Genomic DNA, 22,474 nt, shown 5'->3' on the forward strand with positions numbered 1-22,474 from the left:
TGGAACAGACTTCCTAAAGCACTGCTTGTGGCTAGCTCATTAGATTTCTTTTTCTAACAAATTGCTGGCTGTACAAAATAAAACTGGATAATAATTAGAGGTAATAATGACAGGGGTAGTTGATCCAGGGAATATTCCATTATTGAATGGGGAAGGGGGGGGTTCAGAATGTTATTTTTTTCATTTCATTTTTCATTTTTGGATCATGCTTAGTTTTTTTTATTTTTGCCTTCTGTCGGTATAGGATTGTATACATGGAGGTTGTCTATTGGAGTGTGTGTTTTGGTTTTTAATTATTGGTTCAGCTAGACGGGTTAGTGTTTTTTTTTCAACCTCACTGTGTTAATGTAACTATGACAAGCTCTTGGTCGTGGCATCTGATTGACAGTCAGTGGGATGGGCTCCTGATCAAAGGATCAATGTGAGAACCAATCACAGCGGTCATGTGATCAGGAAGCTGGTCCTTCCCCCTACATTAACCTCTTTCCAACCACGCTATAGCCGAAAAATGGCTACAGCGCAGTTCTCTAGTTCTGGGAGGGAATCCAAGGACATCCTCCCAGAAGATGCCAGCGGAGTGCTTCCGACACTGCCGGTGACCGCTGTGTCTTACGGACACAGCTGATCACATGATGTGGTAAAATGTCAATCACAGCAGCCTTTTACCACGTCATCAGCTGTGTCCAATGACACAGATCACCAGGTAAACACAGTTGCCGGTTATCTGCTGCACTTTCCTCACGCTGTCACAGCATAAGTACTGTCGATAACTGGCAATTGTCAGAGATCGGCACCCACCTGTGCCCAGAAGGTGCCACCCACCTGTGCTGCCTATCTGTGCAGCCTCATCAATGCACATCAGTGAAGGAGAAAAATTACCTGTTCACAAAATGTTACAATAAAAAAAAAGAGAAAACTTTTTTGTTCAAATTTTTTGTTGTTTTGTTTATAGGAAAAATAAAAACACCCAACGGAGAATAAATAACACCAAAAGAAAGCTCTATTTGTGTGGAAATAAAAATAAAAATTTTGTATGGGTACAATGTTGCATGACCATACAATTGTCAAAGTGCGACAGCGCTGAAAGCTGAAAATTGCCTGGGCAGGAAGGGGGTATAAGTGCCTGGTAAACAAGTGGTTAAAGCCCATTTAAAGGGGGAACACTCTGTGAAGGGGATAAATTACAAATATATTTCTGGTCCTAAATATTCCCTGATACACTTCCTTTTAATCAACTATTTTCATCTTAAAAAGTACAGTGAGCAATATATAAATTATCCTTAGATCAAACAGTACTACAAGAACACTTCAATCATAAGAGAACAAACCTACCTTGTAAACCTGTGGGATGACTATGTAGAAATGTTTGTTTTGTTCAGCGTTGAAGTTTTGCAGTTGGGCAGCATATTCATTTTTACTCTCGTCAGCCATGTGTGTTCGCAGATTAAGCTGCTGTTTTGCCTGTTTCAAAAAAAGAAAAAAAAGAAAAGAAAAAACAAAAAGTAATATAAATAATAAAATAATATATTTTTAATATTAAAATAAAGTGTGCCTTGTGTGCAGGCCATATAGTTTTCGTGTAGGCAGCGGTCTCCAAGACGGCTCCCGTCTGGTCTACAGAAGTGCATCATTCTGGAGCCAGACATGACGTCAACGTGCATAGCGCGGTTGTGATGCACGCTGGGGACCACACAATGGTCGCCATTTTCCTCTCCAGCGGATGTGATCCGCAAATGGGAGGAAATATGCACATTACATCCACAGTGGACTCTATAAAACGCCCTAATTGGCATGATCAGACACAGCTTTCAGCATGCAGCCTGACTTTGGGAGGAAACACACACATTGTGCCTGACGCTGACCCCTTAGAGGGTCATGACTTGAATAACAAAGCAAAGCTCCTAGTACTTAATTTGACCCCTTGGAGAAATACTACCATATTATTTTGCAGCTTGTGGTGAGCTAAAAAGATATGCTTGTTTCTAAACATCAGGAGCTATATAGTTTCCATGTTTAGTGCATTTTTCTGTTAGTTGTATTATAATACCTACTATGGGAGATGACCGATTTAATCTATAGGCCTTTACCCATAAATGCTTGAGGATATATATCCCGTGATCGAAATAGTTTTGTATTATGTCCCCATTAATATTAGACAAGGGGATATGGAGTTTCACAAACTCATTCCCACCTTTCTATCTATATTGATGAGGCTTTGTACCCTTCATATATTTTATTGCATCAACATGTGCTTTGACAGTGTTTGTGATGTGGCACCCGTGGTCCTTGCCCATCAAAATGATGGCTTCATTTTTGGAGGAAACTCCTATGGTTTGTTATACTATCAACATAATAACAAAAGGTACTTATTGATAATTGACTATTGATAATAATTACTGTTATAGAGTGGTATCTTATCCCTGAGGAAGAATTTATGTCAATACATTCGAAACACGTTGGATCCCAGGCTGAATATATTTGCAGTCAAAATCTGAGGTTGCAAGATGGAAAACAGCTTTTGGGGGATACCACTGGCATATGTATCGCAATAACTACAACTCTTTGACGTGAATAAGTTGTTAAAATTACTCTGTATTGGCGAACATACTGGGGTTTATTTACTAAAGCTGGAGAGTCCAAAATCAGACTCCCTTCTGCATAGAAACCAATCAGCTTCTAACCTCAGCTTGTTCAATGAAGCTTTGGCAATGAAACCTGGAAGCTGATTGGTTTCTATGCAGAAGGGAGTCTGATTTTGGACTCTCCAGCTTTAGTAAATAAACCCCACTATGTCTATTGTGTATGTGCCAATTTGCAAAACAAAAGAAATTTGTTTAAACAAAATGTTGAACCTTTTATATAATTGGTTTGTTTATGTACAATTTAAAGTTGCCCTAAAAATCCCATTACATGTAAGATACAGTTCTCTATTATATATAGAAAGCTCAAGGTCTTATCGTGAATAATGTCTTAACAGGACATAAAGAATAGGGCATTTGGTGCCTAGGTTACACTAAGCAAGTTGTAAATATTGATAAATCTAAAATAGGGATCTCTTTATCATTCATTAAATAAACCAGACAACCACAGTCATCTGACTAAAACGCATCCACAAGTGACCTGCGATGCCATTTCAGATGGAACAGTGCTGAGAATTTTAGCAACTAGATCTTGCTACTCAGAATCTTTGAGACTGTACATATTACCCATCAACACCACGTTTTCTGTGGGTTCACCTTTTAGAGGAAATATAAAACCTAGAATTGCAGCAAGTGGTGTGGGGGTATACAGTTGCACAAACTATCCTCCTGTCTGGTAATCCTAAAGAACGACCCTAACAGATGTCTGACCGGCCTAAAAAAATGGCTATCGCAAAGTACTAGTCTGCACTTAAAAACCATGACAAAAAGCATCTCTTATATTGCTACCTTTTGGTCTGCTAAATAGAACATAAAATGTGATTTGTTACATCTGTTCAAGTTAATTTGATGTCCTAGATCAGTTATCTTTTACCAAATAATGTACTGTGAAGGACTGTCATCAGACTCCAGCTCTCTCTTCAAATTTATGCTTATGAGGTGAACAGGAACCTGAGTTGTTGAAGCCAACATCCCTGATCTTGTAATGTCCTTTAGTAAGCTGATAACAGTTTCTCAGCTGCACTGAATACCCATAGCACCTTTTCAGTCAGCCTCAGCTCACAACTGAACTATAGAACAACTACCCTTTATTGTTACGATGAAAGTGGGGAGGTATTCTGTAATCTAAGTCAAGAAAAAAAAGCAGCCCAGGGTGACATAGCTGCTTCCACTTAGATACAGTACAGTGAGACAGCAGTGCTATCCTAGGACAGAATGGGGTTGATTTCTGAAAACTGTAGAGTGCAAAATCTGGTGCAGCTGTGTATGATAGCCAATCAGCTTTTAACTTCAGCTTGTTCAATTAAGCTTTGACAATAAAACCTGGAAGCGGTTTGGTTTCTATGCAGAGCTGCACCAGATTTTGTACTCTCTCCAGTTTTAGTAAATCAACCCCTATTTGTTTTTTGGCACGTACTGAAATTTTTACATTAGCTTTGTGAAATTCATTCTAAGAGAAGACAAAGTTTGTTCCTGGTTAACTGTTCCATAATTCAGGAATGAGGTGAATATGGAACATGCAAAATATATCAATGTAATGCTTGCCGACTCTTAAAGGCTCGTGGTGGAAGATTTTGCTTCTTAATGTGACAAAGCACATTAGTAGCTTTTGCCTAGGCACTCTCTCTTCTTAATATCCCAGAGAAGCTCACATGGAGTTTGACAAGCATACCCCCACCCATGCCTGTTTCTGATTACATCAATGTGTCATCAGGCAGCTGGGATCTAGGAACAGGAAGAACTGTTCCATAGACACACTGTGTACTGGACAAATAAACAGCAAAATGCCTACTGCTATAGCATTCACAGCTGACAGACTCTGGACACTGAGGGATGTGGTTTCCCGAATATAGGTCACTGTAATCACTATTGTTACTACTACAGTATGGTTACCTTCTCTACATCTGACTTGGTGGCATTACTGTCATTGTCCATCCTCTCATAGGTCTGCTGTGCCTTCTCTGCTTCCTTGCATTCTCGTTCAAATTTCTTTTTACTCTGCAAGAAAAAAACATACATGCTAATAAGAGGGATTATATATATATATATATATATATATATATATATATATATATACATATATACATACACACACACACACACACACACACACACACACACACACACACACAAAATAAAGCATTCAAATAATACATTGACAATATCAAGAATGTATTATGTTATAATAGACAAGTACAAGAACCCAAGCCTCTGTTATCGCACAGTGGTGAGCATTTGGAGATACAGAGCACTGATATTTGTATTGCCTGTCCCGGTCAACCCCCACGAATTTTGGGTGAACAGCTTGACGTCTATAAACCTTGCGCAAACAAAGCCTTAAATATAAGAGGAAAAAAAAATCCTTTTGTAAAAATGCTCTGGGAAATTTCAAAAGCTCAACAATCACTTCTATCATTCTAGTCCACACACTTAGGCTTGCCATAAGGATGCGGTTGATTTCCTGCAACCACAGAAGGAGGGAATGTTGGGTCGTGGGAAGCCGCCCCTGTCAGAACACAGCGATTATTGCTAGCGGCCATAGCCACTGGCAAGAATGGCATGAAAAGAAAAAAAAAAAAAAATCAGACAGACTGGTTTTACTCAGGTTGTACAGTAATCGAAATTGAGTACATTAGCTTGTCCATAGATTGTTTGAATCTCAGCTGGTCCCTGCTGAACTGAGATTTGAACCATCTATGGCTGGCTTTACACACCTCTGTTAAACACAAGCTGGTGACCTGCTGCACTAAAGCAATGCAGCTTGGTCAAGACCAAAAGCATGAAGGAGGAGAGTGGAGGAACAGTACATTGATGCGCTGGTCTCTGTTGCTCCCTCTCCACCTGCCAGCACATGCAGGACACTTGACTGGCAACCCTTCCTCTTGACCATACAGTGGATAATAAAAAGCTGATATCAAGATAAATTCTGGTACTATTTACATTTAAAAAATAAAATGTATATACAGTTGTGTTCAAAATAATAGCAGTCAGACATCACTAACCTGATCAATCACTGTTTTTGGTAGAAATGATATTTCTACATGGCAAATAATTTACTAGCAGGTGTAGTAGAGTAATAGAAATCCAACAGACCCAACAGTCACGACATGCATGCTGCCGATTCCGTGTAATTGAATCACTAATAGAAAGGGGCATGTTCAAAATAATAGCAGTGTGGAGTACTATTAGTGAGGTCATTCATTCTTTGAAAAACAGGTGGAAAATTATTGCCCTTATGTAAGGAAGGAAGGCAGCAAATGTTGTACATGCTGGTTACAGCGCATTGCTCTCTGAAATTCTGAGGACAATGGGTTGTTCCAGACATTGTTCAGAAGAACAGCGTACCTTGATTAAAAAGTTGATTGGAGATGGGAAAACATATAAAGTGCAGAAAAATAATAGGCTGCTCACCTAAAATGATCGCAAATGCTTTAAAATGGCAACCAAAACCTGAAAGATGTGGAAGAAAGCGAAAAACTACCATTCGAATGGATAGAAGAATAGCCAAAATGGCAAGGACTCCGCCAACAATCAGCTCCAGGAAGATCAAAGAAGGTCTAAAGTTCCCTGTGAGTACTGTTACAATTAGAAGACGCCTATGTGAAGCCAAGCTATCTGCAAGAAGCCCCCGCAAAGTCCCACTGTTGAAAAAAAGACATGTGCTGAAGAGGTTACAATTTGGCAAAGAGCACATTGACTGGCCTAAAGAGAAATGGCACAACATTTTGTGGACTGATGAAAGTAAGATTGTTCTTTTTGGGTCTAGTGGCCGGAGACAGTTTGTCAGACGACCCCCAAACACTGAATTCAAGCCACAGTACAGTGTGAAGACAGTGAAGCATGGTTGCGCAAGCATCATGATATGGGGATGTTTCTCATACTACGGTGTTGGGCCTATTTATCGCATACCAGGGATCATGGATCAGTTTGAATACATCAGAATACTTGAAGAGGTCATGCTCCTTATGCTGAAGAGGAAATGCCCTTGAAATGGGTGTTCCAACAAGACAACGACCCCAAACACACCAGTAAACGTGCAACATCTTGGTTCCAGACCAACAAGATTGACGTTATGGAGTGGCCAGCCCAATCCCCGGATCTTAATCCAATAGAAAACTTGTGGGGTGACATCAAAAATGCAGTTTCTGAGGCAAAACCAAGAAATGGCGAAGAATTGTGGCATGTAGTCCAATCATCCTGGACTGTAATACCTGTTCACAGGTGCCAGAAGTTGGTTGACTCCATGCAACACAGATGTACAGCAGTTCTCAGAAACAGTGCTTATACAACCAAATATTAAGTGATTCAAAAGAAAGCAAAATCTTCTAACATTTTTCACTTTATATAGTGAATGTTTGAGTTTGTAAAGAAGAATACAAACACTGCTATTTTTTTGAACAGTCTAATATTCACTTTTCTACTTTTTTTTTTTTTGTAGAGGAACGCAAATTTGATATACTTTTCTTCATGTTTTGATTTGGAATAGAATGTGTAGTGTTCCCAAAGCATTTGTGTGTATGGAAATAAAAGCTATTAGAAGGATTTTGAGCTTTCACTTTTTTCAACACACTGCTATTATTTTGAACACAACTGTATATCATTTTGTTTATAGGTCTGGAGTTTGGCTCTAATTTGTAACTTCATTTCACCATATTCTTTTGCAGTTTTGATGTCAGACTAACAGCAAAACAGTGGCTATGAACAAACCTTTTATAAAAAGAAAGAATACTCACATTGTCCATCTGTTTAAAGCACATGTCAAGGTACTGCTGGGCTTTCCTCCCCTCCTGAAGATGCTGTAATACAAAAATACTGTCAGGGCTTGTCAGGGTTTGAATACAGAATGCCATTTTAAAAATAAAATAATCAACCTTACTCAAGGGATGGTAAAACAAATTTAACCAAGTAGATAGTAAACAGTAGTGCAAGGTCTGTCAGTTTTGTTTTTTTTTTTTATATTTTGAAAAAACTGTACACTTTAAAACACTAAAACCACAACTGAAGCTGCAAAATTGTCCCAAAAAGGACAACAAAAGCTAGGTTTGTTCACCTTGATGTAAAAAAGGGGACACCTGCCCAATGTCTCCAGCCACCAAGCAAAGTAAGGATTATTGACCCAGATGGCTTCTGTGTTCACCAAGCTCTGTTATCACTTCCATAAGATAAATGTGTCTACACAGGGCATACTTGTGTTCACTTGCACTAAAATAAGCATTCATCATTCTACAAAACTAAGCATGTCTTATTTTCCAGGCATCTCATATCCTAATGTAGCCATAGGACTGAGCCTAACCAGCACATTTTAAAAGGGCTGCATTTAAACACATTGATGATGACTATCCGTAAATTCATGGCCATGTAGTACCAGAATTTCTACCATTTTTCCAATGGGGGAACTGTTCTACATTTTCAATACTGTATATGCATTTTGACATCATCACATCAAACTAAATGCGAAAGGTGAAAATGTATACCGATTTTCTCTCTGATTTCAGGTCGCAGGAATATCTCATTATTTCTGCATAAACTTTGTGTCCCATCTCTTCTGCCACCACTTCACGCTGTCCAGCATAATCATTCAGTTCATTGAGGATATTATAGAAGGATGCACAAGATGTGAACCTTACAAAAAAAAGCAACACAGAAAAAAAGTCATTTTAAAACTTTCTTTTTTATACCTGAACCCATCTTTAAAGGGCAAGTTCCCCTTTAGAATATGTTACACCTGTATTAAGGGTGTAACATGTTCCAGCACACCTCCCCACATCTCCTGAGCCCTCATCTCCAGCTCCCAGTCAAGGACTGGCACCTTAGGGGAGCAGGCCGGGGCACCTGAATATGACAGGTACCTGCATCCACGTCTGCTGCAAATCGCCTTGGCGATCGGAAGCGGAGGTTGTCCTCTCCCACCTCCCCCCGTGGAACTAAGGGACCATTCACAAAGTGCAGCGCTACTCACCCATGCGCAGTGGGCACCTGGCTGTGACAGCTTGCAGCTTCACACACACCGTGCCCACACTGAAGATGCCGCGGAGAGAGGACGGCTGATGAAACCAGCTGTAGTAAAGACACCGCTGGATCAAGGAGCAAGTGAGTGTCTGTTATTTAATAGTCAGCAGCTAGAGTTTTAGTAGCTGCTGACTTTTTTTTTTATGGCTGGAGCTCTGCTTTAAGTCAAATATTTTAGAACTCTATCCCATTCAATATAGCAATGAAGTGAAACTTCAGGGAAACTAAACAATCACAATACTGTAAAGTGTATGAAATAGCATGAAAACATTTCAACAGAAAAACATAAAAATAAGATTACAGTTGTTTAAAAGGTTATATAAATCCCCAAATATATGCATCCCTATGGTCAGACAGTCACCCCCCCCCCCCCCCCCACAGCCTCTAGTCTCTGGCAGCAGGGGACTCTCTGATGCTAAGCGCTGCCATTCACCCCCCCCCCCCCCCCCCCCAAAAAAAAAGGGCACAACCTGCAGCACTGTGTATTAGTTGCTGCTTTTAGACATACACAACTTGAGTAATCTTCTCAGTTTCTAGGTTATACACTAGACCAGTCTGACAGCGCTGATTGTTTATACATTAGATCACTAGTTCTGAGGGATCGGTCACTATTATGAGTGAACGATTAGCGCTACTTGTTCATTCATAATAGTAAAAGACTCAGATGTAGCTCTGTGCACTATATATTTGGCAGCTTTTGCTTCATACAAGGCATAGGCTGATACTTTACTCAAGAGTCAAAGCCCTTTGTCATCTTTTACCATCATGAATGAAGCAGCAATGAGTGTGAATTCATAACAGTGATAAACCACACAGCTTAGAGTGCTCTGTGCTTGCTTTACCCCCCCCCCCCCCAATAATTTGGGCTACAAAAGGTTTATGAAGCTACAGCCAGCATATAAAGCTGCATTATGGGTTCTAATAGCCATTCACTCAGAACAGAATCTTGCCACATGGTCCCCTTGGAAGTTAAAATCTTAAAAAAAAAAAAATAGATCTACTGCAAGGACACAAATGAAACAGTTGTCTACCATTTTAAATGAGTGGTTTGTAGAGGAAATTGCATCACGGCCTGATTTACATGTCTTGCTATGCCTTGCTGCCACATAGCAAAGCCAAACAGACTTGCTAATAAAAGCAAGCCTTTTGGAGCATTGCAACGAAAATGTTGAAAATAATTGACATACCTTGGTTCTTCATCTTTAGATGATCTCTTTGGACAATATTTCTTCACCAAATTCCTAAAAAAAAAAATGTTTACAGATTAAATAGTCCAACTAAAACATGTTTTTGTGACAGAAAAAAAATTATTTTTAATAAGACAAAAAAAAAAAAAATAACGGTCAAAGAAGCTTTCATGGCTTTCATCAGTGGCAGTTTCCTTTAACTGTGTAGAAAGTGTTGTACTTCAAACATCCTTGCAATTATGTCTGAAAAGTGAAACCATGCTTCAATTACTTCAAAGTATTTAGAAAAATTTAAACAAAGCTTCTGCATCATGACAAATATCTACCCATACTTCAATCTGTTCACTAAAAATGCAGATAAACTGGATTTCATACAATTACGATGTGCTGCAACAGGCATAAAACATTCATACATAAATGATGTTCAGTACTTCCTACAAGTCATTAAGTTGTATTTGCGAAGTAAGAAGGTTTGTATAAACTATTACAAACTACGGTCATTAAAAAAATAAACAAACGTGATGCACTAACTCCCTATTCAAATGGAGAATTTTAAACAAATGCAATGCTGAATTAGATAGCAATAGTCCAATCCAATATGCAAAAAAAGTTCTGGTATTGCAATCTCATCACAAATTCCACACCATGCATTTGCAACGAATCACCACATTTGTTAATTTTTTTTTATTTAACGTAAGAGTACACTTGGAGATCGAGTGCAGCAATCTCACTCTCTTTTTTCATACTTTTATGTTATAGCAGCACACTAGTTTATTATATTTTCACTTTAAACTAGGGTCATTGCAAAACAATGCTAGCTGTCTGGCAGACCCTCAAGCTTTAAGCATCTTTCCTTTCAAGACTGGTTAAACAGTGCCTAAAGCAACACCACTGAACGGCAACACCATGCTATGACTAAGTATTTCTGTTCTATAAAAATTGATTTCTGTGTACTTGTTAAGGAATATGTAAACCCATGTTTATGTTATTTTATATACAGTTAGGTCCATATATATTTGGACACAGGCACAGTTTGTTATTTTTCAAAATATATTCAAGCTATAGTTATATAATGGATATGGGCTGAAAGTGCACACTCTCAGGTTTAATTTAAGGCTATGTACATCCAAATTGGAAAAAGGGTATAGGAATTACAGCTCTTAAGAGTAGCCATTCCACCTTTTTCAAGGGATCAAAAGTATGAATATGAATATGTTTTGGTAAATGCCTGAAAAAAAAAAAAAAAACCTAAAAATGTGCCTGTGTCCAAATCTATATGGACCTAACTCTATATACACACACATACATTATATACACACACACATACATATATATATATATATATATATATATATATATATATATATATATATATATATATATATATATATATATATATATATATATACACACACACACACACACACACACTAGAAATATATATATATATTTTTTTTTTATAAGTGACCACATTCCCTCTGTTCTCAGCTGCATAAGGCTTAGAGAGCTAGGGGTGGAGAAACAGCAGAACAAGAATCTTCCCAGTAAATGGCTGCGTAGGGGAGTGTGTCCTCACAAGTCTGATCATTGAGTACAGGCAGGCTGTGCTCCCAACAAAGACAGAAAGCAGAGTACACTGGGATGGATATGCTCTCATGCCTAGCGTGGTCAGTTTAAAATAGCAAAACGGGGTTGGCAGGATCACCAGGTATTTCACACAAATGTAAAAATACAAAACATTGGGCCAATGCAGGTAATGTCATAATGTGCTAGCATGCACTGCATACTAGCACATTATGACAGACTTACCTGAAAGCTAAGCGCTCCAGTGGCATGCTGTCACAGGTCCCAGCGTATCCATCTTCATTTGGCCATTTCAATGACGTCACTTCCTCACATGTGCATGGGAGCCACGGCCCTAGCACAGCACCCTGAATGGATGGCATCGTCAATTCAGAATGCAGTGTGTCTACGCCAGTGACATCACGGCTGTTACAAAAATAAATTATCTCCTAAATGATGTCTATTTAGGAGATATTTACTGTACTTACAGGTAAGCCTCATTATAGGCTTGCCTGTAGGTATAACTAAGCATGATGAACTTTACAACCTATTTAAAGGATCCACGGTCACCAATCAAATATTACCTCCAACCTGGTGAATACATGTTGTATTATATACAAAGGACAGTAACTGCAGCAAACAAACGGAGCTGAAAACACTGTGCTTTTTGAAGTGCTCTGAAATACACGCCCAAATTACATATGTGTTACAGTCGTGGTTAAAGTATTTGTTAGAGCAAATTATATAAAAGAAAAATATATTGTAAAAAAATTTGTTATAAGAACAGGGTAAAAGGAAAAAAGAAGAAGCAGGGCCATGCTGTAGGAGGGAAGTTTGCAGGTGTATGAGTAATGTCTGGGTATACATTTTAACCACAAATATGTTCAGGACACACATGCCAATGTGCATCAGGACAGCACGTGTTGGGCTGTGTCTAAATACGGAGCTACTAACCTATGTGCCCAAGCCTGAAGACCAGACAAGCCCAGACTGAAGTTTGAGTGACTTGCTTGTAAATAAAAAGATAACCATAATATTCCTATCAATAGATAACAATCCACAGGAATCCTACTATAGGATAAAAACAATGCAGAAATAACATTTGAAACGCTCAAACTGAAAACTTCATGTATAGATGACAAACAACCGTGATGTCAAACTATTTATTTTTTTTCTAAAATCAGATCTACCCTCCAAAGCTCATACTAATACAGAAGCTACTGTAAGGAGAACACAGGAGGTTTATTCTAAAGGAAATACTAGGAGCAATTTGATCTTCCTAAGCTCAGCAATACATTCTCCTGTCACTGTGGAAAAGCACCACACACAATACAAAGAGAATTAGTGATTCCAGCCATCCCAAAGCACACTGTTTACAACTCGCAAATCATTTTCTCCAATACAGAGGTTCCTCTACTTTTTTTGTTATTTTTGTTCATGCAGATTCTAAACACACCTCATTATCATTCATTAGGTGAAATCCATAACAATGTGGTATCCTGGCAACCAAGCATTGGCCCCTTCATAAAGGGTCCCTCTGGCATTTACAGATAGCAGGAAGTAAACTGGTTCACAGAGCATGCAAAAAGGAGGTGATGACTTCTTAAAGCTGGCTACCAGGAAGAATCTTCTAAAAACATGCTAAAAGGATTTCCTTCCAAATCCCAGAAGTTGATCTAATAGCTCTTTCCTTGCAGCAAGGGGGACATAGAAAAAGCAAGGAATGGATTGATATTTACACATATGAAAAGGGGTAATATATATACTATATTGGCAAAAAGTATTGGGCCAACCCTCCAAATCTTTGGATTCAGTTGTTCCAATCCCCTCCATGGTCACATGTGTATAAAATCAAGCACCTAGGCATGCAGACTGCTTTTGCAAACATTTGTGAAAGAATGGGTCGCTCTCAGGAGCTCAGTGAATTCAAACGTGGTACCGTGATAGGTTGCCACCTGTGCAATAAGTCCATCCGTGAAATTTCCTTGCTACTAAATATTCCATGATCAGCTGTTAGTGGTATTATAACAGAGGAAGCAACTGGGAACAACAGCAACTCAGCCACGAAGTGTTGGGCCGCGTAAATTGACAGAGCGGGGTCAGCACATGCTGAAGCTTACAGTGCAGAAGTCGCCAACTGTCTGCAGAGTCAATAGCTAAAGACCTCCAAACTTCATGTGGACTAATCTAAACACCATGGTGTGTAGAGAACTTCATGGAATGGGTTTCCATGGCCGAGCAGCTGAATCCAAGCCTTATATCACCGCATGCAATGCAAAGCGTTAGATGCAGTGGTTTAAAGCATGCCGCCACTGGACTCTAGAGCAGTGAGGAAGTGTTATCTGGAGTGAAGAATCATGCTTCTCTGTCTGGAAATCCGATGGCCGTGTCTGGATTTGGCAGTTGCCAAGGAGAATGGTACTTGCCTGATTGTATTGTGCCAAGTGTGGTGGAGGGGGGATTATGGAGTGGGGTTGTTTTTCAGGGGTTGGGCTTGGCCCCTTACTTCAAGTGAAGGGAACTCTTAAGGCGTCAGCATACAGAGACATTTTGGACAATTTAATGCTTCCAACTTTGTGGGAACAGTTTGGGAATGGCCCCTTCCTGTTCCATCATGACTGCGCACCAGTGCACAAAGTAAGGTCCATAAAGACATGGATGAGGGAATTTGGGATGGAGGAAATTGACTGGCCTGCACAGAGTCCTGACCTCAACCCGATAGAACACCATTGGGATGAATTAAAGTGGAAACTGCGAGCCAGGCCTTCTTGTCTGACATCAGTGCCTGACCACACAAATGTGCTTCAGAAAGAACTTTTTCAAGAAGAGCTGAAGCTGTTATAGCTACAAAGGGTGGGTCAACTCAATATTGAACCCTACGGACTAAGACTGGGATGCCATTAAAGTTCATGTGCGTGTAAAGGGAAGTGTCCCAATACTTTTGGCAATATAGTGTATTTACTGAAATTGTCTGTAAAAGGTTCACTCCCTACTCTATGGCTGTAATGTTGAAGGCCAATTGAACTTTCATTTTGATACAGCTAAAACCTTCCATCAAAACAATGTGTTCAAGTGATGTTTTTCTTTAGAAAGCTCCCTGTCCACTGCCAGCATACTGCACAGAAGGAGCCATGCTCAGGAATCAGTGATCTCTCTGCAGTAGTTCAATATGCAAACAGCAAAACCTACACTCCCAGCTGACTGGTGAGTTCTAAGCTCTGTCACTGCTGGAGGTGAGCCAGACCTCCGCAAAGAGAGCACTGCTTCCAAAGAGACAGTCCTACATAGCACTCTGGCAATGGGCAGGCCTTTATACTGCAGCTGTGGCTGCTTCCTAAACTGTTTAAAATCAGTTAAAAGCATTCGAGGTGCATCAAAACAAAGGTCTGCCATTTAGAAAGCAGCCACAGCCTGAACGAAAAAGCTTTTACCCTGCAAGTATGCTGCACAGAATAAACCAAGATAGTGAGTGCTTAAAAAAAAAAAAAAAATGTATATATATATATATATATATATATATATATATATATATATATATATATATATATATATATATATATATGAATGAGACAGTTGCCCTAAACATATCTACATATTGCACAAAGTGTCCATAAACACAAGTGAATACATACAATTTAATTGTGCTCATAAAGTGCCAGTGATTATATGTAACCAAAGCCCATAAAAAACTATCCCAAAAGAATATCCCATCACCCAATCATAAAGCACCTCCATAGATCGCTCCTCAGTACAGCCGGAAATACAACCGGAACGGAATCTTAGGAGAAAGCGCTCACCACACGGAGCCCAATGGAATAATATACCGTATTTGCCGGCGTATAAGACGACTGGGCGTATAAGACGACCCCCCTACTTTTCCTGCTAAAATGTAGTGTTTGGGCTATACTCGCCGTATAAGACTACCCCTCTTCCAGTGCACACCAGTGGGAGGAATAGTGCCCCATCATCGGTATCAGTGGGGGGAATAGTGCCCCATCATTGGTATCAGTGGGGGGAATAGTGTCCCATCATTAGTATCAGTGGGGGGAATGGTGCCCCATCATTGGTGTCAGTAGGAGGAATAGTGTCCCAACATTGGTGTCAGTGGGAGGAATGGTGTCCCATCGTTGGTGTCAGTGGGGGGTGGAATAGTGCCCCATCGTTGGTGTCAGTGGGGGTGGAATAGTGCCCCATCGTTGGTGTCAGTGGGGGTGGAATAGTGCCCCATCGTTGGTGTCAGTGGGGGTGGAATAGTGCCCCATCGTTGGTGTCAGTGGGGGGTGGAATAGTGCCCCATCGTTGGTGTCAGTGGGGGGTGGAATAGTGCCCCATCGTTGGTGTCAGTGGGGGGGAGGAATAGTGCCCCATCGTTGGTGTCAGTGGGGGGGAGGAATAGTGCCCCATCATAGGTATCAGCGGGAGGAATAGTGCCCCATCATTGGTATCAGCGGGAGGAATAGTGCCCCATCATTGGTATCAGTGGGAGGAATAGTGCCCCATCATTGGTATCAGTGACACCAATGATGGGGCACTATTCCTCCCACTGACACTTGCTGACTCTGTTCTCGTATGGTGCTGCTGCAGCCAGCATATGTGGTTGCAGCAGCACCTCTACACTGACCACTTACCTGCTGGTCCTGCACTCGATTTTCGCGCGGCCGCTCGGCTCCACCCTCTCGCCGGTGATTGGCCACCTGTGTGCCTTTCCTGAGCTACAGTTCTGGCGGCCAATCGCTGGTGAGGAGGCGGAGCCGAGCAGCCGCGCGAACTCCAGTGGCCGAACTGAAGGCGCAGCCGCGCTTCCTGGACCGGATCGTCGTGGGACCGGAACCAGGTAAGAAATAGCCCCTGCCCACCCCTGTACTTAGTGTCCCTTCCGTTAGGGGGTTAGCGGTGCCGCCGCCGCCCCCCTAAAAAGTGTCATGTCATGTTATACTGGCGTATAAGACGACCCCCGACTTTTGAGAAGATTTTTAAGGGGTAAAAAGTCGTCTTATACGCCGGCAAATACGGTATAGTGTAGTATTTAATGTTTAAAAGGTCAATATTAAAACCAACTATGACAGTGGTGGGCAACCTTTTTTTTCAACTGAGCCAAATCTCGCCAAAACCACGATTGAAATTTATTTTGAGAGCCACATTTTTAAAACTGAAAATACATCTCCCATATAGTAATTCATCCCCCATAGAGTAATTCATCCCCCATAGAGTAATTCATCCCCCATAGAGTAATTCATCCCCCATAGAGTAATTCATCCCCCATAGAGTAATTCATCCCCCATAGCAATTCATCCCCCATAGCAATTCATCCCCCATATAGTAATTCATCCCCCATAGTAATTCATCCCCCATATTAATTCATCCCCCATAGTAATTCATCCCCCCTATAGTAATTCATCCCCCCTATAGTAATTCATCCCCCCTATAGTAATTCATCCCCCCTATAGTAATTCATCTCCCCTATAGTAATTCATCTCCCCATATAGTAATTCATCTCCCCATATAGTAATTCATCTCCCCATATAGTAATTCATCTCCCCATATAGTAATTCATCCCCCATATAGTAATTCATCCCCCATATAGTAATTCATCCCCCATATAGTAATTCATCCCCCATATAGTAATTCATCCCCCATATAGTAATTCATCCCCCATATAGTAATTCATCCCCCATATAGTAATTCATCCCCCATATAGTAAGTCCCCCCCATATAGTAAGTCCCCCCCCATATAGTAAGTCCCCCCCCATATAGTAAGTCCCCCCCCATATAGTAAGTCCCCCCCATATAGTAAGTCCCCCCCCCATATAGTAAGTCCCCCCCCCATATAGTAAGTCCCCCCCCATATAGTAATTCATCCCCCCTGTGTCAATTCACTTACCTTTGCTCCGCGCGTTCCTCTTGCCGTGCTTCCCGCGCCGTTCTGGTCTTCAGGGCGGACTGTGAGAGGAGAGGAGTTCGTCACGCTGCCCCGCCTACATCCTGGCTGCCCCACCTACATCCTGACAGCTGCAGAGTCCTGACTTTTGGGGCGGCCGCCCGAGAGGAGGGAGGGGAGCGGGCGGCCGCCCGAGAGGAGGGAGGGGAGGGGAGGTGAGGGGGCGGCCGCCCTGCACACGCCCGTCCGAGAGGAGGGAGAGGAGGGAGAGGAGGGAGAGGAGGGAGGGGAGGGAGAGGAGGGAGGGGAGGGAGAGGAGGGAGGGGAGGGAGAGGAGGGGAGGGAGGGGAGGGAGGGGAGGGAGAGGAGGGAGGGGAGGGAGGGGAGGGAGGGGAGGGAGGGGAGGGAGGGGAGGGAGGGGAGGGAGGGGAGCGGGCGCCCGGCACACAGAAGAGCCGCATTTAAGCTTGTAAAGAGCCGCATGTGGCTCGCGAGCCCCGGCTTGCCGACCACTGAACTATGACAATCTTCCATGTGCAAACAAACCTTTGCTGCCGGACTTGCTAACATGGCCGCCCTTTTGGACCTTGTGAATGGCGGAGTGACGTCAGCACGTAAGGCTCCACCAAAAGAATCCCATATGTGTGTTTTTGCCTTTCCAGGTAGGTGGCACGTGCCTGCCAACCCGGCTGTGCTGTCACTGGCTGCATTACAGTGGGTTCCAGCCAATGATTTATGGCCAAGACCCGTGATCGGTGGAGCGGATGAAGGGAGAGAACTCTGTGGACTGTAAATACAGTGATCTCTACTGACAGCAACAATGTGCCAGTTTTTATCTCCTTGCAAAGCGGAGAATAAAAACCGGCACATCAGCACATATTACACACAGTAAGAACATTACACATTGCTAGACACACATTTAACCCTCTGATTGCCCGTCGAAGTTAACCCCTTTCCAGCCAGTGTCAATATACAGTGATCAGTGCTAATATACACTGACACTGTACTAAGCCCCAGTTCACATATATGCGGCCGTGAGGGCCGCGTATTGCACGGGTACAAGAGCCCATTCATTTGAATGGACTCCCGTGCACGTGAAACGCAGGGAAGAACCTCGGTTCCCAGTGCGGTTGCGTTTTCCAGTGCGTCCGCATTTCTCTGTGCAGGTGGATTTTCGTGCGGATCTGCAGCGGCACCACCCGCATAGATGTGAACCTATCCTAAGTTTCACTGGTGATGTCAGGGTCAATTAATCAGTTCCCGCAAAGTGTCAGTGTCAGATTGATCACCACACTATCACAGTCCCACTGTAAATCGCTGATTGCCGCCATTACTAGTTTAAAAAAAGAAAAAAAATTCTAGTATATATCCCAGTGTTTGCAGACGCTATAACTTTCATGCAAACCAAATTAATATATGCTTACTGTCATTTTTTTAACAAAGAAATGTAGCAGAATACATTTTGGAATAAATATGCAAAGAAATTTGATTACATTTTTTATTGGATATGTTTTATAGCAGAAAATAAAAAAAATTGGGTTTATTTTCATAATTTTCGGCGTTTTTCATTTATACAATAAAAAAAATAAAAAGCCCAGTGGTGATCAAATAGCCCCAAAAGAAAGCTCTGGTTGTGGGAAAAACGGATATACAGTATTTCACAGAAGTGAGTACACCCCCTCACATTTTTGTAAATATATTATATCTTTTCATGTGACAACACTGAAGAAATGACACTTTGCTACAAAGTAAAGTAGTGAGTGTACAGCTTGTATAACAGTGTAAATTTGCTGTCCCTTCAAAATAACTCAACACAGCCATTAATGTCTAAACCGCTGGCAACAAAAGTGAGCACACCCCTAAGTAAAAATGTCCACATTGGGTCCAATTAGCCATTTTCCCTCCCCAGTGGCATGTGACTCGTTAAGTGTTACAAGGTCTCAGGTGTGAATGGGGAGCAGGTGTGAATTTGGTGTTATCACTCTCATATTGGTCACTGGAAGTTCAACATGGCACCTCATGGCAAAGAGGATCTGGGAAAAAAAAAAAAAAATTGTTGCTCTACATAAAGATGGCCTAGGCTATAAGAAGATTGCCAAGACCCTGAAACTGAGCTGCAGCACGGTGGTCAAGACCATGCAGTGGTTCAACAGGACAGGTTCCACTCAGAACAGGCCTCCCCATGGTCGACCAAAGAAGTTGAGTGCACGTGCTCAGCGTCATATCCAGAGGTTGTCTTTGGGAAGTGGACGTATGAGTGCTGCCAGCAATGCTGCAGAGGTTGAAGGGGTGGGGGGGGAATCAGCCTGTCAGTGCTCAGACCATACACCGCACACTGCATCAAATTGGTCTGTATGGCTGTTGTCCAAAAAGGAAGCCTCTTCCAAATATTAAGCACAAGAAAGCCTGCAAACAGTTTGCTGAAAACAAGCACACTAAAGACATGGATTACTGGAACCATGTCCTGTGGTCTGATGAGACCAAGAAAAACTTATTTGGTTCAGATGGTGTCAAGCATGTGTGGCGGCAACCAGGTGAGGAGTACAAAGACAAGTGTGTCTTGCCTACAATCAAGCATGGTGGTGGGAATGTCATGGTCTGGAGCTGCATGAGTGCTGCCAGCAATGGGGAGGGAACCATGAATGCCAACATGTACTGTGACATACTGAAGCAGAGCATGATCCCCTCCCTTCAGAGACTGGGCCGCAGGGCAGTATTCCAACATGATAACGACCCCAAACACACCTCCAAGACTACCACTGCCTTGCTAAAGCTGAGAATAAACATGGACTGGCCAAGCAGGTCTCCAGACCTAAACCCTATTGAGCATCTGCGGGGCATTCTCAAACAGAAGGTGGAGCTCTGTGATGTAGTCATGGAGGAGTGGAAGAGGACTCCAGAGGCAACCTGTGAAGCTCTAGTGAACTTCATGCCCAAGAGGGTTAAGGCAGTGCTGGAAAATAATGGTGGCCACACAAAATATTGACATATGGGCCCAATTTGGACATTTTCACTTAGGGGTGTACTGACTTTTGTTGCCAGTGGTTTACACATTAATGGCTATGTTTAGAGTTATTTTGAGTGGACAGCAAATTTACACTGTTATACAAGCTGTACACTCACTACTTTACATTGTAGCAAAGTGTCATTTCTTCAGTGCTGTTACATGAAAAGATATAACAAAATATTTTTAAAAAATGTGAGGAGTGTACTTACTTCTGTGAGATACTGTACATTTAATTTGGGTACAGCATTGCATGACCACACAATTGTCAGCTAAAGGAGTGCAGTGCCGAACAGAAAAAAAATGGCCTAGTCATGAATGGGTAAAATCTTTTAGAGGTAAATTAGTTAAAGTGTTATTAAATCTTTTTTTATTTTTTTTTTTATTTTTTTTTATTAAAATAACAAACATGTCTATACTTACCTGCTCTGTGCATTGCTTTTGCACAGAGCAGCCTGATCATTTTCTTCTGGGGTCCCCCACTGGCACTCCAGGTCCCTCCTCTTCAGGGTGCACTCACAGAAAGCCGCTTTCCTTGGGGGCACCGTGCGTGTTTGTTTGGCCACGCCACTTACTGCTATGCCACAGCATTTGATTGACAGCACCTGAAAACAATGGCTCCCGTTGCCATTAATCTGCCCAGTGAGGGAGACATGGACTTGAGCCGCAGCTCTCGTGCTGCAGAACAGAAGGTTTTAGAACCACTTTAAAAACAAATCAAATAGAAGCTGCAATCTAAACTTTCATTAAAAAAAAAAAAAAAAAAAAAGTTGTAAATATCTTTTTAGTCACATGACTATAATCCCAGTCCTAAATTGTAATAAGCTTCGGTTTTATCTGAAGCTAGGTGCGGATCAAACCTGGAAGGAATCCGTCACTTCCAACCAATCAAATGCGACCAGGGCATTCCTTGTCCCACGATCCCAAATGTACAAAGGGGTAGGGTTGCTTGTAACATCAATTATCTTATATGGTGAAATGTCTTTCTTAGGTCAATGTCATGGTCTTGTATGCTCTGCTATCGGATGACAGTGAGGATCTGTGTGAAAGCTGGTGTCAATCATTACAGACAAACAGCCCACAGCCTCTGATGTTTTAAAACACACACAGAAAAGGAGAACACACTCTATAGCCAAGCTTTTGCCTGAATAATGGGAGCTTGCACGGGTAGTTTAGTCAAATGCAGTGTGGAAGACAAGCAAACAGGATGAACAGGAATGTTACACTTTTTAAAAGGCTAAAAAACAGTTCATGCAAGTTTTTGCATTTGGTATTTAGTATTTAAGGTGGTTCTAAAAGTGGTAAGTTTGCTTTAATGGATTTTCTGCATTAAGGTAAGGAGAAAATACTTACCTGTCTCTTCTTTTGATGCAGCGCTGGCCCTGTTTACAACAACGCTGTGCTCTCTTCCAGTGTTCACAGAACACAGAGGCAGTAGTGAGAGCCACTGGCTCCTGCTGCTGTCAATTAAATCCTGTGAGAAGGGAGCGGAGGGCAGGGCCTATGGATGCACACATACAGAACCGGCTCAGCATCGTGCCCACACGAGTGTCCCCATAGCAAGAAGCTTGCTATGGGGGCACTGAGAAATAAAAGGAGCAGACAGCGCCTGTGGGGGACCACTCTGCGCAAAACTATTGCACATAGCAGGTAAGTAGAACATTGTTTTTTTAGAATTAAAATAAAGACTGTACAACCATTTTAAGGGAAAACTGCTGTTGCTGACCTACTACTCCTGTTTTAATGCTTTAAGTCTCTATTTTTTTTTCTATTGTTTCGAAAGAAGAAATGGAAACTTCTGAAGACTCCTGGAAAAGGTAAGCATAAGATTATATAAAGCATAAAATAGGGCAAACAACATTGTGCCAAATGAAATAACCTGTAGCAACCAACTAGAAACCAATCACTAGCTTGGAACACGAAGCTGCGAAATGTTGACTTCTGGCTGCTCTGTAGTACTATATAGCATATCTGCTTTTCCCATTTCATCTTAACTAGAAACTCGGAGTCTCCAATTGAATTCACACTGAATATTTTACTTGAAATGGGCACTTAGGAAGGACACAACACATTTTTACCTTGGGACCAAAGGGGTAACATTGTGACTTAGGCGTTTCCCTGTACACAGTTCCCCTTTGTAATGGGAGTACAGGACAGAGCTCCACACAGGAAGTAAAAGCCTTGTTTATCACGG

At 41.7% G+C, this 22,474-nt stretch overlaps 1 protein-coding gene across 4 annotated transcripts in view; it reads right to left on the reverse strand.

The window, feature by feature from the left end:
* FNBP1L (formin binding protein 1 like) overlaps nt 1-22,474 on the reverse strand; it is a 215,309-nt gene that overhangs the window by 62,553 nt on the left and 130,282 nt on the right. For all 4 annotated transcript variants that reach the window (XM_089677304.1, XM_089677305.1, XM_089677303.1 and 1 more), the window contains 5 exons: nt 9,836-9,889; nt 8,114-8,261; nt 7,373-7,435; nt 4,533-4,637; nt 1,333-1,461 (listed from right to left, as the gene is read on the reverse strand). In XM_089677304.1, the coding sequence (XP_089533430.1) occupies nt 1,333-1,461; nt 4,533-4,637; nt 7,373-7,435; nt 8,114-8,261; nt 9,836-9,889 (499 nt within the window). The remainder of the gene's footprint in view (nt 1-1,332; nt 1,462-4,532; nt 4,638-7,372; nt 7,436-8,113; nt 8,262-9,835; nt 9,890-22,474) is intronic.

Source organism: Staurois parvus, unplaced genomic scaffold (genome assembly GCF_062004578.1).
Source record: "Staurois parvus isolate SC_StPar_1 unplaced genomic scaffold, SC_StPar_1.0 ptg000183l, whole genome shotgun sequence".
NCBI classification, from domain to species: domain Eukaryota; kingdom Metazoa; phylum Chordata; class Amphibia; order Anura; family Ranidae; genus Staurois; species Staurois parvus.